Source organism: Mirounga leonina, unplaced genomic scaffold, assembly GCF_011800145.1.
Source record: "Mirounga leonina isolate KUSES-001 unplaced genomic scaffold, KU_Mleo_1.0 Mir_353, whole genome shotgun sequence".
Classification (NCBI taxonomy): Eukaryota; Metazoa; Chordata; class Mammalia; order Carnivora; family Phocidae; genus Mirounga; species Mirounga leonina.
In genome coordinates, this window is record NW_023270699.1 from 1,572,733 (window position 1) to 1,592,213 (window position 19,481).

The 19,481-nt window shown below is 60.7% G+C and overlaps 1 protein-coding gene across 1 annotated transcript; it reads right to left on the reverse strand.

The window, feature by feature from the left end:
* Positions 1-13,900: 13,900 nt before the first annotated feature.
* On the reverse strand, positions 13,901-18,244 carry LOC118026945. The gene is made up of 2 exons (XM_035030039.1): positions 16,409-18,244; positions 13,901-16,125 (listed from the first exon to the last, which is right to left on the reverse strand). The coding sequence occupies exons 1-2, from the start codon at positions 17,119-17,121 to the stop codon at positions 15,906-15,908; spliced, it is 933 nt and encodes a 310-aa protein (XP_034885930.1). The 5' UTR covers positions 17,122-18,244; the 3' UTR covers positions 13,901-15,905.
* Positions 18,245-19,481: the final 1,237 nt, after the last annotated feature.

Below are 19,481 nucleotides of genomic sequence, written 5' to 3' on the forward strand. Positions count from 1 at the left end.
AGGGGGCGGGGCGGCCTTGGGACAGGAAACGCCCACGACGAGCCTGGTTGGAGGCTGGAGCAGGGGGCGGGGCAGGGGGCGGGGCGGCCTTGGATGGGAGCACGTGGCCTGACATTTGACCCACAGCGGGTGGGGATAGGTTGCCGGGCAGCCCGAGCGCATCCCAGCCTCTCCAAGAGCGCCGTAGACCCTTCTAACACAAGGCTGGCAGCGCAGATGCTTGGTTTTCAAAATTACTCCAGACATTTAAAAAATTAGTTTTCTGAATTATGAAAATGTTCCAGAAAATGTGGAAACCCCAGAGAAATAGAAAGAAGAGTAGAAAGAAGAGAGGAAACCCCCAAACCTAGTTGCGCCCCCCAAATGCACCAGCTGGCTTTCAAAGCACCCGTGAGGGGCACCTGGGTGGCTCAGTCGGTTGAACGTCTGCCTTCAGCTCAGGTCCCGATCCCAGGGTCCTGGGTTCGAGTCCCGAATCAGGCTCCCTGCTCAGCGGGGCGTCTCCTCCCTCTGGCGGCTGCTTCCCCTGCTTGTGTGCTCTCTCTCTTTCTCTCTCCCTCTTTCTCTCAAATAAATAAATAAAATCTTCAAAAAAACCAATCAAAGCACACGTGAGACCTGGAGGGCCCCACTGGCTCCCCAGGACGTGCACAGCCTGACGGCTTGCTGCAAACAGAGAAAAGCACGTTCAGCACATTTAAAACCAACCCACATGCCCCGGGCATGCAAGCCTCCCACTGCTCCTGCCCCTCCAAGCGGCAGCTGAGGGATGGCCCTCAGATTCCGCCTAGCTGTGCCCTGCACCCCATGGCCCACGTCCGAGCTGCAAAGGTTCACCTGCTCACTTGCTCAGCTAATCACGTACTCAGTTTCATCAACATTTACGAACCCTCCTGTGTGCTGAGCTCGGGGGCTCAGAGAGGACTGTGATGTCCTGGCAGGGACAATGGTCCTGGTGGTGGACAGGAACACCGGGCCATGGAGAGGCCATGGTTTCTGCCGGGCTGGGGCCTGGGAAGCCCCTCCCCATCCAACCCACTGGGTCCCTCTGCTGCCAGGGACAGGCAGCCAGGGCCATGCTGCTCTCCTGGGGCTTCTCCAAGGGTCGGCTGGCCCCAGTGAGCCTGATGTGACCAACACACTCCACGTAATCTTGGAGAGGCCTTTAAACTTCCCAGTTTAAAAAAATCCCTGTGAAACGGGGAAAAAGTGAAGCTGTTATAGAAGCAAATGACCGGAGACTCAGGGACTCGATTCCGAATGTGAAAGAGATGTGCAGGCCTTCCAGCTCTACCAAGAATACTTGTCACCCCCGACGCGGTGGAGGAGAAAAGCTGAGCCAAGCCACCTGCCTGGGACCATGGGGCCGACTGCTGCACCCTGATCTCTGCCAGGACTGGCCTAAGTCGTGCTGCAGGACTGCTCCCCCATCTGCAGGCACATCTCTCAGAGCCTGCTGTCCATTTGGCCCTAAACTTCAGGGCCCCAGGACGTGGAATGGCAGGGAGACCCCACACACCCTAGCGACTGGGAATGGGTTTTCCTGGGAGTACTTCTTACCCTTGCAGCACTGAGGACCCAGCAGGAGGGGGAAGCAGCAGGGGTTGGGCCGGGAGCGGTGCCCGGGCTGGGGGCCTGAGGGGGCACCACAAGCCTGACAGGGTGAGGGTCCCATGCCTCCTGGGGCCCCTGATGCAGGCTGTGAGTCAAAGAAGGCACCTTCTAGCTCCAACCACCTCTGGTCCGAGAGACCAGAGCATTTCCAGGCAGACTTAGCAGTACCCTCCTGTGGGGGCAGGAGAGAGGCGCCAGGTTGGGGGTCCGTTGTATTTCCTGACAGCTCAGCCTCGCCAGCCTGTTCCCTCCTCAGCTGGAGCTGAGATGGGGGCAAGGTGTGACTTGCCTGGACAGTTGTTGGTGCAGAACCAAGGTGTGGACCAGGGTCTCCACATCGAGGGCCATGTCTCCCCCACACGCTGTGCTCAGAAATGACCACCACTGAGACAGGGGCCATGAAGCTGGCAGGACTGGAGCCGGGCCTCTCAGACAGAGGACAGGGCAGCTGTTGAACATGGGGTCTGGGCATGACCCGATGGCTCAGCAGCCACTGTTACCCCCGGCACAGGTCTGGAAGGCTCCTGCGGAGGCTGAGGCTGCCAAAACCAGCCTTCTCCTGGGTCGCAACCGGGCCACAAGAGAGAAGTGTCCCCTGAGAAGCAGGCTGCGCACCCCAGGAAAACTTGAGGGCCAAAAGGAGCCTGTGTGCTGCATGCTCAGCCGACGGCACCCATGGGGCGGCTTCCTAGGTCCACCCCCCCGTTGCCCTGTCAGGGGGTGGTCACCACCCACAGAGAGGCCCCTGTCCCCAGCCTGGGAACCCGGGTCCTGCCCCAGCCTGGAGACTTGTTTGTTTTCCGGACCCTGCGAGCCTGGGACAGTGACACAGGGGTCCAGGCACACCAGGGACCCTTGGTAGGAATTTCCCTGCAGGGACAGAGCACAGGACGGCTGTGTTTTCCATGTGCAACTTCGACCCTCTCTTTTAGACAGGAGTGTTCCAGGATTGGCATGGGGTTAAGGGACATAGTTCTCATCTTAAAGTTGGCCCATCTTAAAAAACCCAAATAATATCAAGCATCACATTCCTAAAGCTAAAAATAAAAGTGCAACCCAACATTTCCTAAGATACAAATGTCCTGGCCAAGAACTTTCATGGCTGCAAATCCCACTGCAAAGCAAGGTTCAGACAGGAAAATAAATCACTGTGCTCCCGAACAGACGTGCGGGAACCGGCCCTGTGCGGCCATGACCTCTGGTAAACCCTGCCTCTCCCCTTCACACGCACTTCCACACCAAGACAGTCCTCAGACGCAGGCCGCAGTGTGTCAGCCAGGGGGGCCCTCTTGGCTCGGCGTGGGGCAGGCCTGGGCTTGACCCGGCTCCCAGCCCAGGAGCCTCGGTGGCCGCCCCACGCCCTCACACTCAGGTGGTCCTGCCCAGAGTGATGGTGCCTGCAAGCCTCACGGTGGACGCGTGGACTTCGGTTCATGGGCTTGCAAGCACCGCCTCCAACTGTCCACCCTCCCTCCCCTCCCCGGGCTTGCTGAAATCACAAGAAACAGTCACGTGGGAGCAGGGGTGCTGTCCCGTGAGAGAAATTAGAATTTCTAGAATACATGCACAGCCCAGAGGGAGCTTGACCCCCCCCATAATTCCTCCCATTCCGGGATGCAGAGGCATTTGGTGGAGGCCCCCAGTTTTACCCTCTGGTAAGGCAGGGGCGAGGAGGTGGGAGGGGTCCCCCCCACAACCCCTTCCCTGGCCCAGCAGGTGCTACAGAGACGTCACCCTGCAGAGGGGCCAGGGCTGGCCCTGACCACCACCTTCAGACGCAGACAGTGATCTTCTGGGAGGCTGCTGCCCCCTGGCCTGTGCCAAGGGGGCTCGGGGCCCCCATGTGGCAAGACCAGCCAACAACGGGGCCTGAAGCATCTGACATCCCCGCTCCCACACCAGGGCTGGGCTCTGCGAAAGCCATATCCCCTGGATAAGAAGGAGGGGCCAGTCTGGGTGCAAGGGACCCCATCCTCTTCCCTGGCCCCTCTAGGACCTGGGGGCTGGGCTCAGAAATCCACATGTGTACCCAAAGGGGCATGGTGTCTATAAAGTGAGTGCCGACGGCAGGAGGTGGGAGCTGCCCCTGGTAGGACAGGGTCTTAGAGAGAAAAGATGGGCTTGTCAGCCTGAGACACAGTTAAAACAGCAAAGGGCGGCTTGGCCACCCCAGAAAAACGAACCAGGAATTTGGGGAGTTCAGATATTCCCCAGGGACTGGAATACAGGTGTAAAGAGATGCATGTAGCCAGAGGGGCCAAGCCCAGGGGTGGAGAGACGGCTGACACACGGCGGGGGGGGGGGGGGGGGGGGGGCCCCACCCCCCCCCCCCCCCCCCCCCCCCCCCCCCCCGAGAGAGGCCATGCTGGAGGTTGTTTGGAACAGAAAGGACAAGGGTGCAAGGTGGTCTGGGGGGGCCAGGGCAGGGTGGGGGCGGCCTTGCAGTGGGGGGCTGTCCCAACAGGAGGCCAGGCTGCTTCCTTTCGTCCCCACCGTATCAGGGCCCCTTGCAGGGATGCCCAGGCCTGCTGTCCCGCAGACAGCATGGCCTCTGGTTGGACTCGTCCCTCCAGGCCCGGGGAGGTGGGGGTGGGGTGGGCGGGGGGCATCGGGTGACCCGGGTGAAGAGGGGCTACAGCTCCTGCTCCAAGTGCCTGGAGACAGGAGGCGTGGACGGTGACATGGTGCAGACCCGGGTCACCCCATGTCCTCGCCCCGAGCAGGCAGCACCGTGACGTAACGCTGACCTGCCTCCTTCCGGGCTGGCCGCCTCTCGGGACAGCCACAGGCAAGTGCGCGGAGCCTGGGACATGCGGCGGAAAGCTGCAGGCTTGTCCTTTGTTCGGCAGAAGCCGAGACCCCAACCAGGCAAAGGGGACAGACGGGCCGAGGCGGCGTGCCCCGGGATCCATGCACCCCCGACTCCCGACGGAAAGCTGGGCCTTGGCGCATGGTTCTTCCGCTATAAATATCTGTGTGAGTCAGAGAAGAGACGGCTTCCAGCCGGGCAGCCGGCCTCTCCCAGCGGCGGCTCCACGCAGCCCGTGTGAGGGTCCAGGCACCCCCTCGCTCGCCAGGCCTTGGCCTACTTTCCAGGCCAAAGCGAGGTTTCAATGGAAAATGATTAACAAAGGAAGGATTTCTGCTTCTCGTCTCCAGCTCCGGCCAGGCTGGGGGCTGGGGTAACTGAGCGCCCTGCGAGCCGGGGTAGGGGCCCCCGGGAGGGACCGAGGAGCCCCCAACGCCTGGAGCTGAGAACTGGGGACAGGCCAGCCAGGCTGTCTCGCAGAGGGGACCCCTGGGAGGGCCCAGGGGTCTGCCTCCTGTCTCCCTCCCCTTGCTTCCCCTCCTTCCTGCAGACACCGAGTTCTTCCAACAAGCAAGTGCATATGTGTCTCGGCCCCCCTGCCAGGAGCCCGTCCTGCAGGGAAGTGTGGCCGCCGAGTCCAGGGCAGGCCTGGGGCCAAGACCCCAGACAGGGGCCCCACCTGCCCCATTATGGCCTTCTCTTCCTATCCCCTCCGCCAACTCCAGCAACACGATGGAGCCCCCGATGTCCAGCAACCCTGACCTCCAGCACCTGACCCCTGAGCCCCAAGGTGGCTGGTAAACACAAGATGGGGGGAGCCTGGGTCGGGGGCTCCTGTCCTGGTGCTCTGACGAGCTTCCTGCAGAGTTCAGAGGACACTCAGGCCCCCCATCTGTCAGGCGCCCTGCACCCTAGGGATCCGGAGAAACAGCTCTTTTCCTGTCCTCTCCTCTCCCGGGGCCACTGGTCCCAGGGGCCGCTCGCTCCAGCCCGAGCCGCACAGGTGCCCCGACCTAGGTGGGACCCGACTCTGAGACAGAAACTTAAATACACTGGGAATATGTTTGAGTAATCGTGCACATATTGTGGGCTTACTCCCAGGAAGGCACGGCCCCAAAAGGAAAACAAAGTCTGGTAAGAGTGTGCGACTTCTTTTTCTATCTTCATGGATTTCCCACATTCTCTACCGGGAGCGCCTTTCCTTACAACCCCAGAAGGAGCACGCTCCTGTCCGGGCGCCCGGGGGCCTCCCTCCCCCCTCGCCCCCCCCCCCGCCCCCCGCCGCCTGAAGGCCAGGAAGGTGCGTGAGCCCCCGGTCCCGGTCCTGGCACCCAGGCCCCGCTGCGCGGTGGGGCAAAACGGCGGAGGCAGCTCCCCTGGGAGCTGCTCCGACCACACTCAGGATCGCATTGAACATCGGGACGCAGATACTGGCTGGTGTCTGAGAAGTTTTGGCAATTCAAGTCCCCAAACTCTAGACATTTGTACCGGTTCTAGGAAGCAGGAAATGAGGTGGAGACACACGCAACACTTTCGGGGAACACGGTCTGTAATTCCAAAGCAGCTTGGCAAGTTTCTGCGCGGGCGGCCGCCCCCCTGCACTCCGGTGTGCACGGAAGACCCCGCGTGTCCTGTACTGAACTGCAAAGTGTGCTTTATCGTACACGGAATTTTTCCCTCCAAGTCTGCTCTGTCCTCAACCATTTCAGATGGACAACAGCTGCCGACCCCGCAGAAGCCCAGTGTTTGTCAGCTTTTGCCAGGACGCCCTGGACGCGGGCTTTGTGCAGCCGGCCCCTGAGTTCCGTGTTTCGAGAGGTCACACGCAACACTCATTCCACGCGTCACACTCGGGGGACCGAGGGCACGGGGGGCAGAGACGGGCTCCCCTCTGGGCACACACTCGGACGCGGGGGTCACACTTGGCTCTGAGACCTGCATCCTCCCACGGGGACCACACCCAGCCCAGCCTCAGCTGGGGGCACGTGGCAGGGCTGGGGTGCCCGGGCCTGGCGGTCAGGCAGGGCTGTTTTCAGTGTGAGTCCCAACCCCAGGAAGTCAGTGGCCACCCTACCCACAGCCTACTTGGAGGTCGGTGCCCCCAAGTGTGGAGGCCCCACGCTGCCCCTCGGTGAGGGTGAAGGCCTCTTCTGTTCGCCCCTGGGCTTGGCGGGGGATGGAGCTCTCTGAGGTCAAGCGTCAGAGACAAGGTCCCCAGCTGCGGCGGGATCTGATGGAAGGTGGGGGAGGGGGTCGGAGAGGCCACAGGGGCTCCCTGAAGATGGGTTGCGGCCCCTGGGCTCCAGGCTTGTTGAGTGGGGCAGTCACCAGAGGAAGCCCACTGCTTCCCCCAACCCTACAGACACACCTGCCCAACAACACCCCCACCGCGGGTCAAATGGTGGTCCCCAAAAGACATGTCCGTGTCCTCATGCCTGGGAGCCTGAGCGTGTGGAAACAGGGTCTTGGCAAATGGACTGAGGTGAGGCTCCTGAGATGCAGTGGTCTTGGATCACCTCAGTGGGCCCTAAGACCACTGAGGGGTGTCCCTGTAGGAACGGCAGCGTGAGGGGGGGTCCCATGGGGAGGGCGGTGAAGACCGCAGGGAGGCCAGCATGCAGGGCCCCCGGGCCACCTGGGGTCAGGGAGGGCAGGGAGGGTCCTCGTGTGGAGCGCAGTCTATGGCACCCGGTGGGGGACTTCCTGCCTGGGGAAGGCGAGTCCCGGGTTTGTGCGGCTGAGGCCCCCCAGCCCCAGTGAGCTCCGCTCTTCAGCCAGACTCTGAGCGTGCACACCCCAGCTCAGGGCCACGGGGACACCTGGCTGGCCTAGGAGGGCACACAGCCTGCAGAGAGGGGGCAGTGGGTGTGCAGGGCCACCAGGTCAGACCCACCCACCCCACACCCCATTGCTAGCCCCCGGGACCCTTCCCCAGGAAGACACTGGGTGTTGACCTGTCCTTAATGGATAAGGACTCCAGGAAAGTTATAGATCAGGAAATCTCATCCATGTGGGTAAGTCTTAACCTCTAGCCCCCCGGGGCAGCGGCGGGGGGGGGGCCTTCAACAGAGACCCTGTCCGGGCCCCAACCCCTTGTCCAATAGGCCCCATTGGGAGCAGGACACCCTGGAGTTGAAAGGGCACGAGGAGATTCTGGTGCACCTGCCCGCTGAGACCCACGGTCCTGGCTCCCTGGGCGGCCTGCTGTGGACCCCTGTGGACTCTGGTCTCCTCCCCCCGCAAGTGCAAGGAAGGGGCCCCCCTGGGCCCCCCGGGAGGCTGAGGGCTGGGCCACGGGGGGATGGGGCTGAGCCAGAGGCGCGGGGTCCTGCACTGGTGGGCATGCTCCGCTCTCCTGCCTGTCACACTCGCGTGCAGGCCAAGTGACCTGACCGGCTGCACAGCTGGTCTTACTGAAACGTTCTGGGCTTTGCGCCTTCAGGTCCGTACCCTGCTTACTTCTCAGGCTGGTGTCCCGGCCCCGTCCAGAAGGCCCAGGAGAGGACAGCCTTACTCTGGAGAGCGCCAGTGGGCCCGTGCATCCACACTGCCCAGTTCCCAGCCCAGCCTCCACAGAGCTGTATGTTCACGGCCCTGGGCCCTGGCAGACCCGACCCGCAGAAGACACTCCGAGCCCGTGCGCGCGGTCTTGCTGAGAGCCTGCTCCCCCACCCCCGCCAAGAGCACACCACCCCTTTGCCATGCTGGCCCCATCCTCCCAGCTACTCCCTTCTTGGAAATGACCTCAATGGGAGATCTGCAAGGCTGGGGCCTTCCTGCTGGAAGTGGGGACAGAGCATCCTACGGAGAGGTGACAGAGGCCAGCTCGCAGACCTGCCCCTTCTACCTCCACCTCCGAGCCCCCAGGGCAAGGGTTCGTGCTGGAAGAACCCACGTCGCCCTGCCCCTCCCAGCAACCAGCACCCCTACTCCCAGAAGAGGGCTTGCTGCCCAGCCAGGACACTGGGCCAGACCCTAAGCCCAGCCCTCCCCACCTGAGCTGCGTCCCTGGGTCCCCGAGCTCCCCACCCCCGCCCCGTTGCAACTCTGTTCGTCCCTGCTCACGCACCGCACGTGCTCGCGGCCTGAAGGCAGCCAGCTCCCCAGCATGGCGTGCTTACAACACTCCCGAGCGCATGTGAGTGACCCAGAGGAAGCCCACTGCTTCCCCCAACCCTACAGACACACCAGCCCAACAACAACAAGACCTTGGGTTTCGGCCTCCCTGTGGGATGCTGCATGGACGGGGTGGGGCCTGCAGCCGGTGCCTGGGCCCTGACAGCACCTCTCAGCCTCTGAGGACGCACAGTCAGCTTGCCCCTGAGTCCTCGAGCTAAAAATACACTTGCTGAAGCTTGACAAAACACAACCGTGCTCTGCAAAATCACTAAAAGCCCTCCTGGCAACCCACGGATCCGGCGGCCAAACAGCTGCACCACGTGCCTTCTCTGTAGGTGACCCTGAGGTGAGCAAGTTCACACAGCATCCCGCGTTCCCCCGGAACCCTGCACCAGCTCTGTCCCAGCGATGGCCGCCCTGGCCTCCTCTCCCCGCCTCCCATGGGCTCTGGAGCCTGGGCAGGCTGTGGACGGTGGAGGCACGGCTTCTGCTAGGGGGACACCCTCTAGTCTTGGCCGGGGTCCCCTGTGTGCCCCCTGCCCAGGCTCTCCCCTCCACCTGAGTCCCTGGGCCCACTCTCCATTTGTTCTGGACTCATGGCCACCCAGAGTCAAGGTGACAGCTAGGTCTGACCATACACTCTGGCCAGAGAAACGGAAGTGGAAGTGGCCGGGGTGCCTCTCAAGTAAAGTCCAGAGAGCAGACACATACCTTCCTCCTGTTGGCTGGAATACAGATGTGGTGGCTGGCGCTCAGGCAGCCCTCTTAGACTCTGAGTTAGCAATCAAGTCCTGAGGATGACTTCTGCAGCAGGGTAAGAGGAGGATGGGGTCTCAGTCCAGCCCCGGGATGCCTACATTTAGGTGAGAAGATGAAAATTCTCTGTGTTTGAGCCACTGTTGATTTCTTTTCCAATCTTTCCTGTGACCCTTCCTGGACTGGTACAACGTTGTCTAGGATGGTGGCAGCAGGCACGTCTGCCCTGATCCACATCTTATAGGGAACGCATGCAGGAGCTCCCCATGAAGACATGCTAGGTGCTAGGAAGTACAGCATGAGGTACGGACTCACGGAGTCACTATGCATGCCTGAAGCCATCGGAACACCGTGTGTCCGCTATAGTTCAGTTTAACAGAAGCTTTGATAGATGATACAGACTTCTTAAAAAATCTTTTTGTATACTCTGAAATCATCTTTTTTAGATTAGAATTATTTCTTAATTCTTTCTGAAATGCTGGTAAAAACTTTTGAAAGGTTTTTATCTACTGATCCAATGTAATTTATGTTTATAGGATTATTCAGGTTATTTATTTCTTATTGACCTGCTTTTGTTAAGTCTTATTTTTCTAGAATTGTGTCCACTACACCCAAATTTTCAAATAGATGGGCGTAAAGTTGTTTGTGACACCCCATTCTGCCTCCTGTCCATTCCTCCTCCAGAGGCTTGTCCATTCCACCGATCACCCTCAGAGTCATTGATCCCCACTGCATGTTTGTTTTACACTTGACACTTGTCTCCTTTACCTGTTTGCTTTCCGCCCCCTTCTCGATGTCTCTGAACAGAAGGCATGTTCTATCCCCGCCAACGTCCCCTCACGACCAGATCCTCAGTCGGTAATTTGCCCACTCGATGCACCAAGGTCCAAGTGGGACTTCCTGCGCTGCGTGCCCCACATGTCCTGTTTCAGGTTGACCTTGGCTGATAAACAGTTGTGATACCTTAATCTACCTTTTTTAGATTCAACTGCACACATTTGCCTCTTTCTTCGCTCTCCATCATGTGCCCTTCACGTTTTCCATGCTTTAGTTTCTGCTGAATCAGAGAGAATTTCTTCTGACCACCCTTCTACTTCACTGGCTCTCTTTCTAACTACATCTATCATGGAGTCGATCCACTGACGACTGAACTTATATTTTAAAAATTGTATTTATTCTTTAATCCATGAGTTTTTATCTCCATTTGTTATATTTTTCGCTTTTAGAAATTCTATTTAGTTGTTTTCAGTTGGCTTGATCATGTTTTTATAGTCACACGCTCCTTATTCAAAAGTTACATCCCCTTTTTATTTACTTAATTACTGGATATTCTGCTCTGAAAATCCCGTCATGGGAGTATTTGGGAGCCATGTTCTGCTGCCCGTGTATTTTCTGGCTCACACGTGGCGCCTTGTTGCCTTTTCAGCGTGTGATTATTTGCCATGATTTCATGGGTCTTGGGCTGTGCATCCACAGGAACCCCTTGAGGTCAGGTGGAGCTTGGGTTTTTCCCACAGTCACTGGCTGAAAGCACTCCATCTGAAATTCTGGGCTTTGGACCCCTCAGGGAATGTGAATGTGGAGTGAGGGTCATGCAGGTCAGCGGGCAGCCACAGATCTCAAGGGAGAGGTGTTCTCCTCCACGAGAGCCGACGTTAGAGACCGGCAGCGCCCTGGGTGGCAGGCGTGGGGCGCTGTCCTGGCCCGTCCTTATATGGAGGGTGGGGTCCCAGTGTGGACAGGATCTCCGGCTCCGCAGCTCCTCTAGGGGCCCTGGGCTGTGTCCTCCTCCTCCATGTGGGCCTCCGGGCCAAGCTCAGGTCTGGGTCCGTGTTCCTGCACGCATGCCAGGACCAGTCTCCCAGTGCTCATTCCTCACCTGCCAGTGCGCTCAAGTGTCTGAGGAAAAACTGTTCATGTTTTATTCAGCACTTCTGCTTCCAGTGGGAGTGATGGGCAGGGAACCAAGTCCTCTCTGCGTGTGCTAAGAGGGCTCCCCTGCCTGGGCCGGGGCGGGGCAGGGAAGCAGGGGGTGCCTCTGGCTGCCCGCAGACGAGTCCCGTATGCCCGGGTGGGGCTGGCGGGATCCTCGATGCTCCTGGGAGCCATGCTCTTGGTTCTTGCTGAATGAGAGCATGGAAGGCGTGTCATGCGGTGGGTGCATCGTGCAGGGCCAGCTGTGCTCTGTAATGTGTCTCTTTATGTCTGCTGAGTGGGGTGTTCTTGTCACTGCCCCCACCTCACCGTCTGGGCGGCCTGGCCCTGAGTCCCACTTGGCGGGGACAGGTGCCCCCCTTGGCCATTCTGTTCCCGAGAGGGCCCAGTGAGTCAGGAGTGACCTCGTGCCATCAGCAAAGACAAGGAGACCAAAGGGCCAGCCGTCAGGCTGCGGTGGGGTGGGGCTGTGCTTGCTGAGAGGAGGCCGGGTGAGCAGAGGGGGGCTCTCCCTCCTACCGTCTCCGCCCTGCTCTGCGGCCTAGCGTGGCAGGGAGGGGCCTCACGCCCCGAGGAATGCGAGTGGTGCCGTCACGGGCAAGGATGCCGCAGGTGACCCGCTTGGCAGGACACTCACAGGGCTTCCTGTTGCTGCTCTGGGGGGATTTACAACCTGCCCACCTTGCAGACTCCCCAGGGCCATAGCCCCAGGTGGGCAGTCCCAGGGGAGAGCCCCAGGGAGGACGCTCACTGGCGGGGCTTGGGCCCCAAGAGGCTGCATGTGTCCTGGGCACAGGTTGCCCACTAGTCCAGCTGGCCACCTGTTTGTCCAGTCCGTGTCCCCAGTGTCCTCCCCTTTTCCCTGACCCCCTCCACACCAGCCTGTCCTTGGCTGAGGGATCCTGACACTGCAGTCCGGAGCCTCCCTCTCCCGGGGCTCCTGGGGTGGGAGAGGCAGGCAGGGGCCAGGGCTCAGCTCTGTACCTCTGGGCACTCGCCTGTCCTCCAGGGACAGCAGTGACTGCTCAAGGCCCTGCCCCTGGGGTGGGGCATCCAGGCCCCTCCTATAAGTCCCAACACCACAGTTCCCACGGGGCCCCTCCCCACTCTCACCTGCGTGTTCCCCTGGGTGGACCCACCTCCTCTGCTCCAAGGGACCCAGCCTGGCCAATCAGGGCCCCGCAGCGTAAGGAAGCAGAGAGCCGAGCCTCCCCGAAGGCGCAGTGACCACTGGGGAGGCAGCCCGTGCCTGGGGCGCGTGTCCGCGGGGCGGGGGCTCCTAGCCCAGCGGTCAGAGTGCCGGTGCCGAGGCCCCGCGTCTGGGGCCCCACCGAGCGCTGCCCGGCGCTCAGCGACCACAAGGAGCTCTTCTCTGGCAGAAGCAAGTGCCAGGTTTTCTCAGATCACATAACCTGTGCGTACTCATTACGAGAAAGTGAGAATCACAGGCAGGCAAAGACAGAATAATACAAACCATCCACCATTCCCAGCAACAGTCACACGCTTGCTCTACCCCCCTGGCATCTTCCTGTGCAAAACTCACCCGCCGGGCTCGAGATGGGTCCCCATGCCACACACAGCTTTCCGCCCATGCTCCTCACTTAGGAAATCAGGAACATTCTTCTGCGTGGATATGTTAACAGCTACGTGGTATTTCATGTGGAAATCATCAATAATTTCAATGCATTGTTATTGGGCATTCAGGTTTCCCTGCTTTTCTTTGCGTTTGCCTTGACTGTCCTGTCCGTACCTGGATCTGTCTGCACAGTTACCCAGTTAGCTCCTGGGAAATTACGGACGTGGACGCATTGTGGTGAATGCACGTGCGTCTCACGGCGGCCGTGCGCTGCCCAGACCGCTCGCTGGAACGATAGGCTCATGGGATCCTGCTGCCTTTAGAAGGTGGGCGTCTCAGAGTCCCAAACCTTTCCCACAGAGCGGCTGGCTATTTGTGTTTCTCTTTTTGTGGACATTTCCCCACTTTTAATTGGGGCTTGGTTTGATTCTCTCAGAACCAGATCCCGAGTCAAGGATTTGCCTGTAAGCCGTTTATCTGGAAGGTGGTCCCAGGACCGGCCCCGGGAGCCAGCAAGTCACACGGACAGAGAAGGCGGCCGGGCCCGGGTATCCTCAACCCCCTGCCCCATCCCACCGTCCCAGGACCGACAAAGCTGTGATCGGCCCCCAGTTCCCGGCAGGCACCACGGAGGCTGCCGACCAGGTGGGAGCCAGGCCTTGGGGATAGCCGAGCGCAGGCCCCAAAAGAGGTGCAGGGGAAGCTGGGGCAGAGGCGTCCAACGGGGTCGCCCGCGAAGGGACCACACTTTCTCTCAGGCACCTGAATCCTCTCTTTATAGTTCAAAGTGTTGCCTCCATCATCATATGATTACATAAGCTGAAATGCCTGCCCTCCCTAAAATCATTGGCCATTCTGTTTTGTTCGTGAAACGTTCTTTGTTACACAAAAAAATTTAATTCTTTTTTTATTTTAAAGATTTTTACTTATTTTTTTTATTTTTTAAAAGATTTTATTTATTTATTTGAGAGAGAGGGAGAGAGAAACCATGAGCGGGGGGAGGGGCAGAGGGAGAGGGAGAAGCCTGCTTCCCGCGGAGCAGGGAGCCCAACGTGGGGCTCGATCCCAGGACCCCAGGATCATGACCTGAGCCGAAGGCAGACACTGAACGACTGAGCCACCCAGGCGCCCCCGAAATTTTAATTCTTAATTTCTTAATCCTTATAGTTTCTGCCTTTGTGATATGCTTAGAGAGTATTTCCTCACTTGAGAGAAAAATAAACATTGTGTTCACTTATTCCTCGTACTTCAATCACTTTGTTTTAAAAATTAATCTTTTACCCATCTGCACCTTGGCTTTTTTGAGTCTTCACTGGTATTTTGGTGAGACGTTGGCAAGGGTTGCAGGAGGCATTTTGGACCCCAAACGGCCCCATTTTGATGTATCTATATCAGAAAGTGAGAGGGAAATATACCCACAAAAAAAGAAAGTGGGGTAAATCTAGACAAAAGTCAACAAAACAGGAAATCCCTTCTGCAAACAGTAACAGCAACCTTCCTACCACAACCGCTCTCTTGGGCAGCTTCCCCCCCTGGCCACCTGCATGGCCCCCGGGAGCAGGTGGCCCCCGGCTCAGGGGAGCAGGGAGGCCCGGCTCTGCCGTTGCCCGTGCGGAGTGAAGGCCGGGGCTCCATGGAGGCCGCGCATGCGGTTCTGGCCCTTCCAGGGCAACGCCGGGCAGTGATGGACGCACAGCTACCGCACCAGCCGCACTGGGATGTGCTCTCTGGCTGCAAACGCTGCTTTTCTACAGGGGCAGAAAGTCAGGATTTGGGGCGCGGTCGGCCATGAAGTCTCTCGAAGCTTCTCCTTCGCACGTTTGCACGAAGGCACCGCGGGGGGCGCAGGTGAGAGCGTGTAGCCGTGACCCGAGGCCGGTGGACACGGTGCTGGAACTTCTAGCGTTCACTCGTGATATCCCCGAGCTGGCCTCTGCGTGGCCTCTCGCGGCCAGACCGCCTTCTCCAGGGACAGACCCTGCGAGCTGGGAGCCCCGGATGAAAGGACAAGACCTCTAGGGGGTCCGGCCCTCCCGTCCCCCTCCTCACCCCACCTGAACGTATCACGGGTGGGGGAGTCGTTGGTGTCCGTGGGGCTGACCAGGGCCTGTCCCACACACACAGTCCTGCAGGGAAGGTGAAGGGGGGTTGCGGACTCTGCACATCGGCCCCGCAGGCTGCTTGCGGACCACAGCCTCACCTCTCCCTGCAGAGGTGGATCACAGGCCGGGCCCCCTCCGTGACGCCCACCCCTGTGTCCGAGAAACAGTCCGCCCCGCTCACGCCGCTCAGGGCTGCGCGTGTCAGGGGGCATTTCTGCCCAAAGGGCCTCATGTTGACGAGGTGGGTTTAGCCGCGTGAGCTTCCCCTGAGCATCTGCAGACGGATGGGCGGGACGCCCCGCGGCACCCGGCCCTGCCGCGCACAGGGGGGCACAGACCGCAGGGGGCGGGAGGAGCGTGCCTCCAGGAGGCTCCGCACAGACGCGGGGCGGCAACATTTCCTGCCGGTGCCTGGGCGTCTGGGGCCACGTCCACGGAATCCGTGCCACATCCAGGGCCAGGAAGCTCTGCCCGGTTTCCTTCTAGGAGTTGTTGGTTTGGGTCTGAGTTACTTTCTGTATACGGCGCCGGACAAGGGTCCAGCACCCTCCTCTGCCCGCGACGTCCAGTTTTCTCAGCACCATCTGCCGAAGGGACTGTCCTTCCCAGTGAGTGATGCTGGCCCCCTGTAGAGGGTCACTGACTGTACGTTTGAGGGTTTATTTTGGGGCTCTCTGTTCTATTCCATTGGTCTGCACGTCTGTCCTTACACCAGCTCCATACCGTTTTGATCACTAGGCTTTGTTTTAAGTTCTGAAATCAGGACGAGCTGCTGGGCCGCGTGAGGACGTGCACGGGGCCTTGCCGGCCGTGGCCCGGCTCCCCCGTGCTCCCCACCCGGAGAACAGAAGGAGAGAGATGGGTCCCTCCCCGCGGTGAAGAGCGGGTGAGCCGGTCTCCCGGGGCCTTCCAGCGACTTCTTGGACCCTGGCACGTGGGCTGGTCTGTCAAGGACGCATCTCTGGCGGTGGACTCATGCTGCCTGCCTCGTCTCTCATGCTTTCCCAGTGTGGCTACCCGCCTCGCCGTCGTGTCCTCCCGCCCCTCTCCTCGGTGGGGGCAGACGGCGAGACCCATCGCACGGCCTCTCTTCCCGCAGGCTCCGGGATACAGTTCCACAGCGTGCTGGCCCCACGTGCTCCATCACTCCTGCGTCCATCAGGTCGACCGTCCCAGGTCCTGGCCATGTGACCAGGTCAGCACAGCTCCAGCCCCTGTCGGACGACAGCGGCCAGAGACAGGCAACCACGGGGCAGACGGTCACTGGTGGAAAGCGTGAGCAGGGTGAAGTGGCTGAGAGCGACAGGTAGGGTGGCGTCTGCGTTGTATGGGGGGGCCTGGGAAGAGCCCCTACGAGGTCACATTGGAGCAGGCCAGCCCCGAAGATGACCAACCGGGGAAGGTACTGTGGGCGCTTGGCAGGCAGGAGTGTGGCCGGGCGGGGTGAGGGCAGAGGGGGTGGCAGGTCCTGGGAGCGGGGCGCCGGGGCAGGGGTACCTCCGGTCCTTGTGTCCAGGCCGGGGCAGGGAGCTGCTGACCTTGGACGGGGCGACTCCGGATTTGTTTTTGGCGGTGAAACCAGTGATCGATGTCTCTGTCAGGTGGTTTCTAAGGCCCAGCGACTGCCAACTGCAGCACCCAAGAGGGCGGCCTCGCCCCACCTCTGGGAGAGGCGCCAGGGCTGAGCTACGGGCGTCAGGTGTGGGGGCTCGGCGCGTCCTCAGGTCCCTAAGTCCATCCACTTGTCCTCGCCGAGCTGCGCCGTCCGGCTGAAGCCAAGTCTCTGGTGTGCTCTGGACCTGCCGACTTTCTGGCCGCACCTGGCTAGCTTCCCGACCTCCACCGATTCCGTACTCACAGTGAGGCTTCCGGACAGCGTGGCAGGCATCACCCGGAGCTGGTGAGAAACACTGCATCCGGGCCACCGCGGCAGAACTGGCCCGTCCCCCAGAGACCCTCGGCTCCACGCCGCCAGCTGCCTGACATGAAGACTCACCTGCATCATTGACAAGCCTCCAGGGGATCCCCGGGGGGTGAGCATCTCCCCCCAGGAGCAGGTGTAGCCTCCGGGTCCTTGTTAATGCCCCTCCCCCGCCCACCACGCTGGGCTCTCTTCCGACGGCCAGGGCCCTCTGCCAGGTCCACAGTCCCGACGTGGTACTGGGGACACGTGAGGGAGCCCCGATGGTGGCGGTCCCAAAGATGCCCATGCACTTCCACGCACTTACAGATGGAGGTTCTCCCGGACTTCCAGGTCGGTCCCAAAGCAACCACGGGGTCCTCGCGTGGTGGAGGGAGGCGGGGGAGGACAGAGGGATGTGGGGTGACCTCGACAGCCCGGGGCAGGGCGGGAACCGCCCCCTGGATGTGCTGCCCACAAAAACAGAGCAGCGACCCACGTACAGCCGAGCCCCAGCAGCAGCGAGCCAGGCGCGTGGGAGCCGGCGACGGGCAGCTTCCCAGCCAGGACGCCGGATGCCAGGAGCTCAGGGGCCCCGAGCATGTCTGGGAACCGTCGATGGCGGGCGGGGCTGAGCGTTTCCAGCCAGCCAGGCGCAGCGAGCCTCGAGGAAGCAGATAAGGACCACTCTGCCTTCCCAGGCCGGCCGCTGACTTTGGCACCGCTGTGCCCGCTTGGGACGGTGCAGACCCTCGGGGTGGGGTGCTCCCGCCTCCCCCATCCAGATGCAACTTGCAGGGAGGACCGGGCCTCCTGCTCCCCGGGCTCCCGCTGTCTCCAGTCCCCAGCGCTCATCTGGGGGCCGAGAGTTTGCGGACAGGCCGGTCTGAGCAGCCAGCACAGGACAGGACACATGCCCCAGGGGCTCACCTGGGCCCCGGGGACCCTCGGGCAGGTCTTGGGCTGAGTGCAACGTCCGCTGGCTTCTGAGGGGGTGGGTCTCCCCTGGCTTTTCCTTCCTTACTTTTTATTTTGTGAAAACCACCTAGCGTGGTCCCTCAGTGTCCACAGCCCCGGCTGGTGGGCCCCTAGCCCCTGTCCGCCCCTCCTGGATGCTGCCGCCCCTGCTCGGCCCGCTCAGCCTCAGACAGGGCGCCCATGCGAAGCGCGCTCACGCAGCTCACCCCACGTGGTGCCCTTCACCACCCTCCCCCCATGTGAAGAAGTGCCTCCTTGTTTCTCGCCGCCATACCTGCGTCAACAGTAAGAGCTCGGGAGCAGGCCAGCCTCCACCCAGTGTCTGTCTGGGCTTGGGCTCTGCCCCCCGGCCTTAGTCTGGGGACGAGCATCTCCCATCCCGGCTGGAGGGGCTTCTCCCCGACAGCTGTGGCTCCTTCTCTCTCTGCAATCACAGGTGCTGAACTGGGGCCAACAACTGGGGCCAACAGCTGGAAGGCTCTGGCAAGTGGGCAAGACGACCCTGCGGCTGGGGTTAGCCCCTGACACACTCTGCCCACACCGCGCCACGCCGCCCCTCCCCTCGGGCGCTGCCCTGGGCAGCAGCTTGCTCCCACCGCCTTCTCTGTTCCTGATCCCAAACCGGGGCCCTTCTCTGGCTGTGTGTCCCGCACATCAGACAAGCAAACAAGCAAACAAGCGCCACACACGGAAAGGGACTCTGGTGTGGGCCCTGCTAAGCCAGGAGTCCAGGCCAGTCACCAGGCCACTGTCCCTCTCAAGCCCACGCTCTGTTTCTTTATGTGGTGGCCGGAGGTGACCCGTGGCTGGCGAGCCCCAGGAACGGAGGAGGACACCCCTTTCCCTGGGATGGTTCTGATGGCTCGGCTCAGGCCACAGGACCGCCCCTGGTGCAGTCCATCTGCGGGAGGATGCCTGGCTCTGAGCGGCCAAGCCGGAGCCGGGAGCGGGGTCAGCCCCACCCAGCCACGAGAGCGAGGGTCCCCCGTTAGACGTTGGGCAGGTAAGAGCATGAGGTCACCACAGGTGTCCATCACTGTGTCGTTCAGGGTGACAATCGAGAAACGACCAAGTGACCCGGAAGGCATCGGAGCCCAAGGAAGCACAGAGAGTCCGGTTGAAATGGTGAGACTGGGAGTAGCTCACGCAGATACTCACATCACAGAGTGAAAAAAGAGTGCAAAGGGACAGAAATAGTACAGTCCCATACATATCTGAAATGCCATGCAATAAAGTAAATACCGACAGTCACTTTATCTGAGTGGTTGGAATACCAGTGAGTTTTACTGTCTTCCTTTCACCGATCTGCACTTTCTCAAGCTTCTAAAAGAAACACCCATGAACTCAGGAATAAGGGGGAAACAACACTATTAATAACACATCAGAGGGAATTCCAGCCCCCACCCCAGCAGCTCCAACAGAGCAGTGGGAGCGGGGTATCCCCCTGCTGAGCCTGGTGGTTTGTGGGCTGCAGGCCTGGGGGGCTCCCCACTGACTGTGCATCCTCCCAGAGCTCCCGCTAAGCCCAGGATCCTATCTTCACAAAGGTGCCCACCTCCACCAGGGCTGCACCCAGGGCCTCACACCCAGGCCCTCCCATGGCCTCCCTGAGTCACCCAGCCTGGCCCTCCGTCCCGCCGGCACCTGGGGTGTGGGGGGCTCCCCTCCCTGAGTCACCCGGCCTGGCCCTCC

Bases quoted from the DNA above. Each gene is read 5' to 3' on its own strand.
- LOC118026945 (XM_035030039.1), bottom strand. From the start codon at position 17,121: ATGGGCATCTTTGGGACCGCCACCATCGGGGCTCCCTCACGTGTCCCC. The intron at 16,126-16,408 runs GTACCCCTGCCC...GTCGTCCGACAG, and splicing joins CCTGGACACAAGGACCGGAG to GGGCTGGAGCTGTGCTGACC.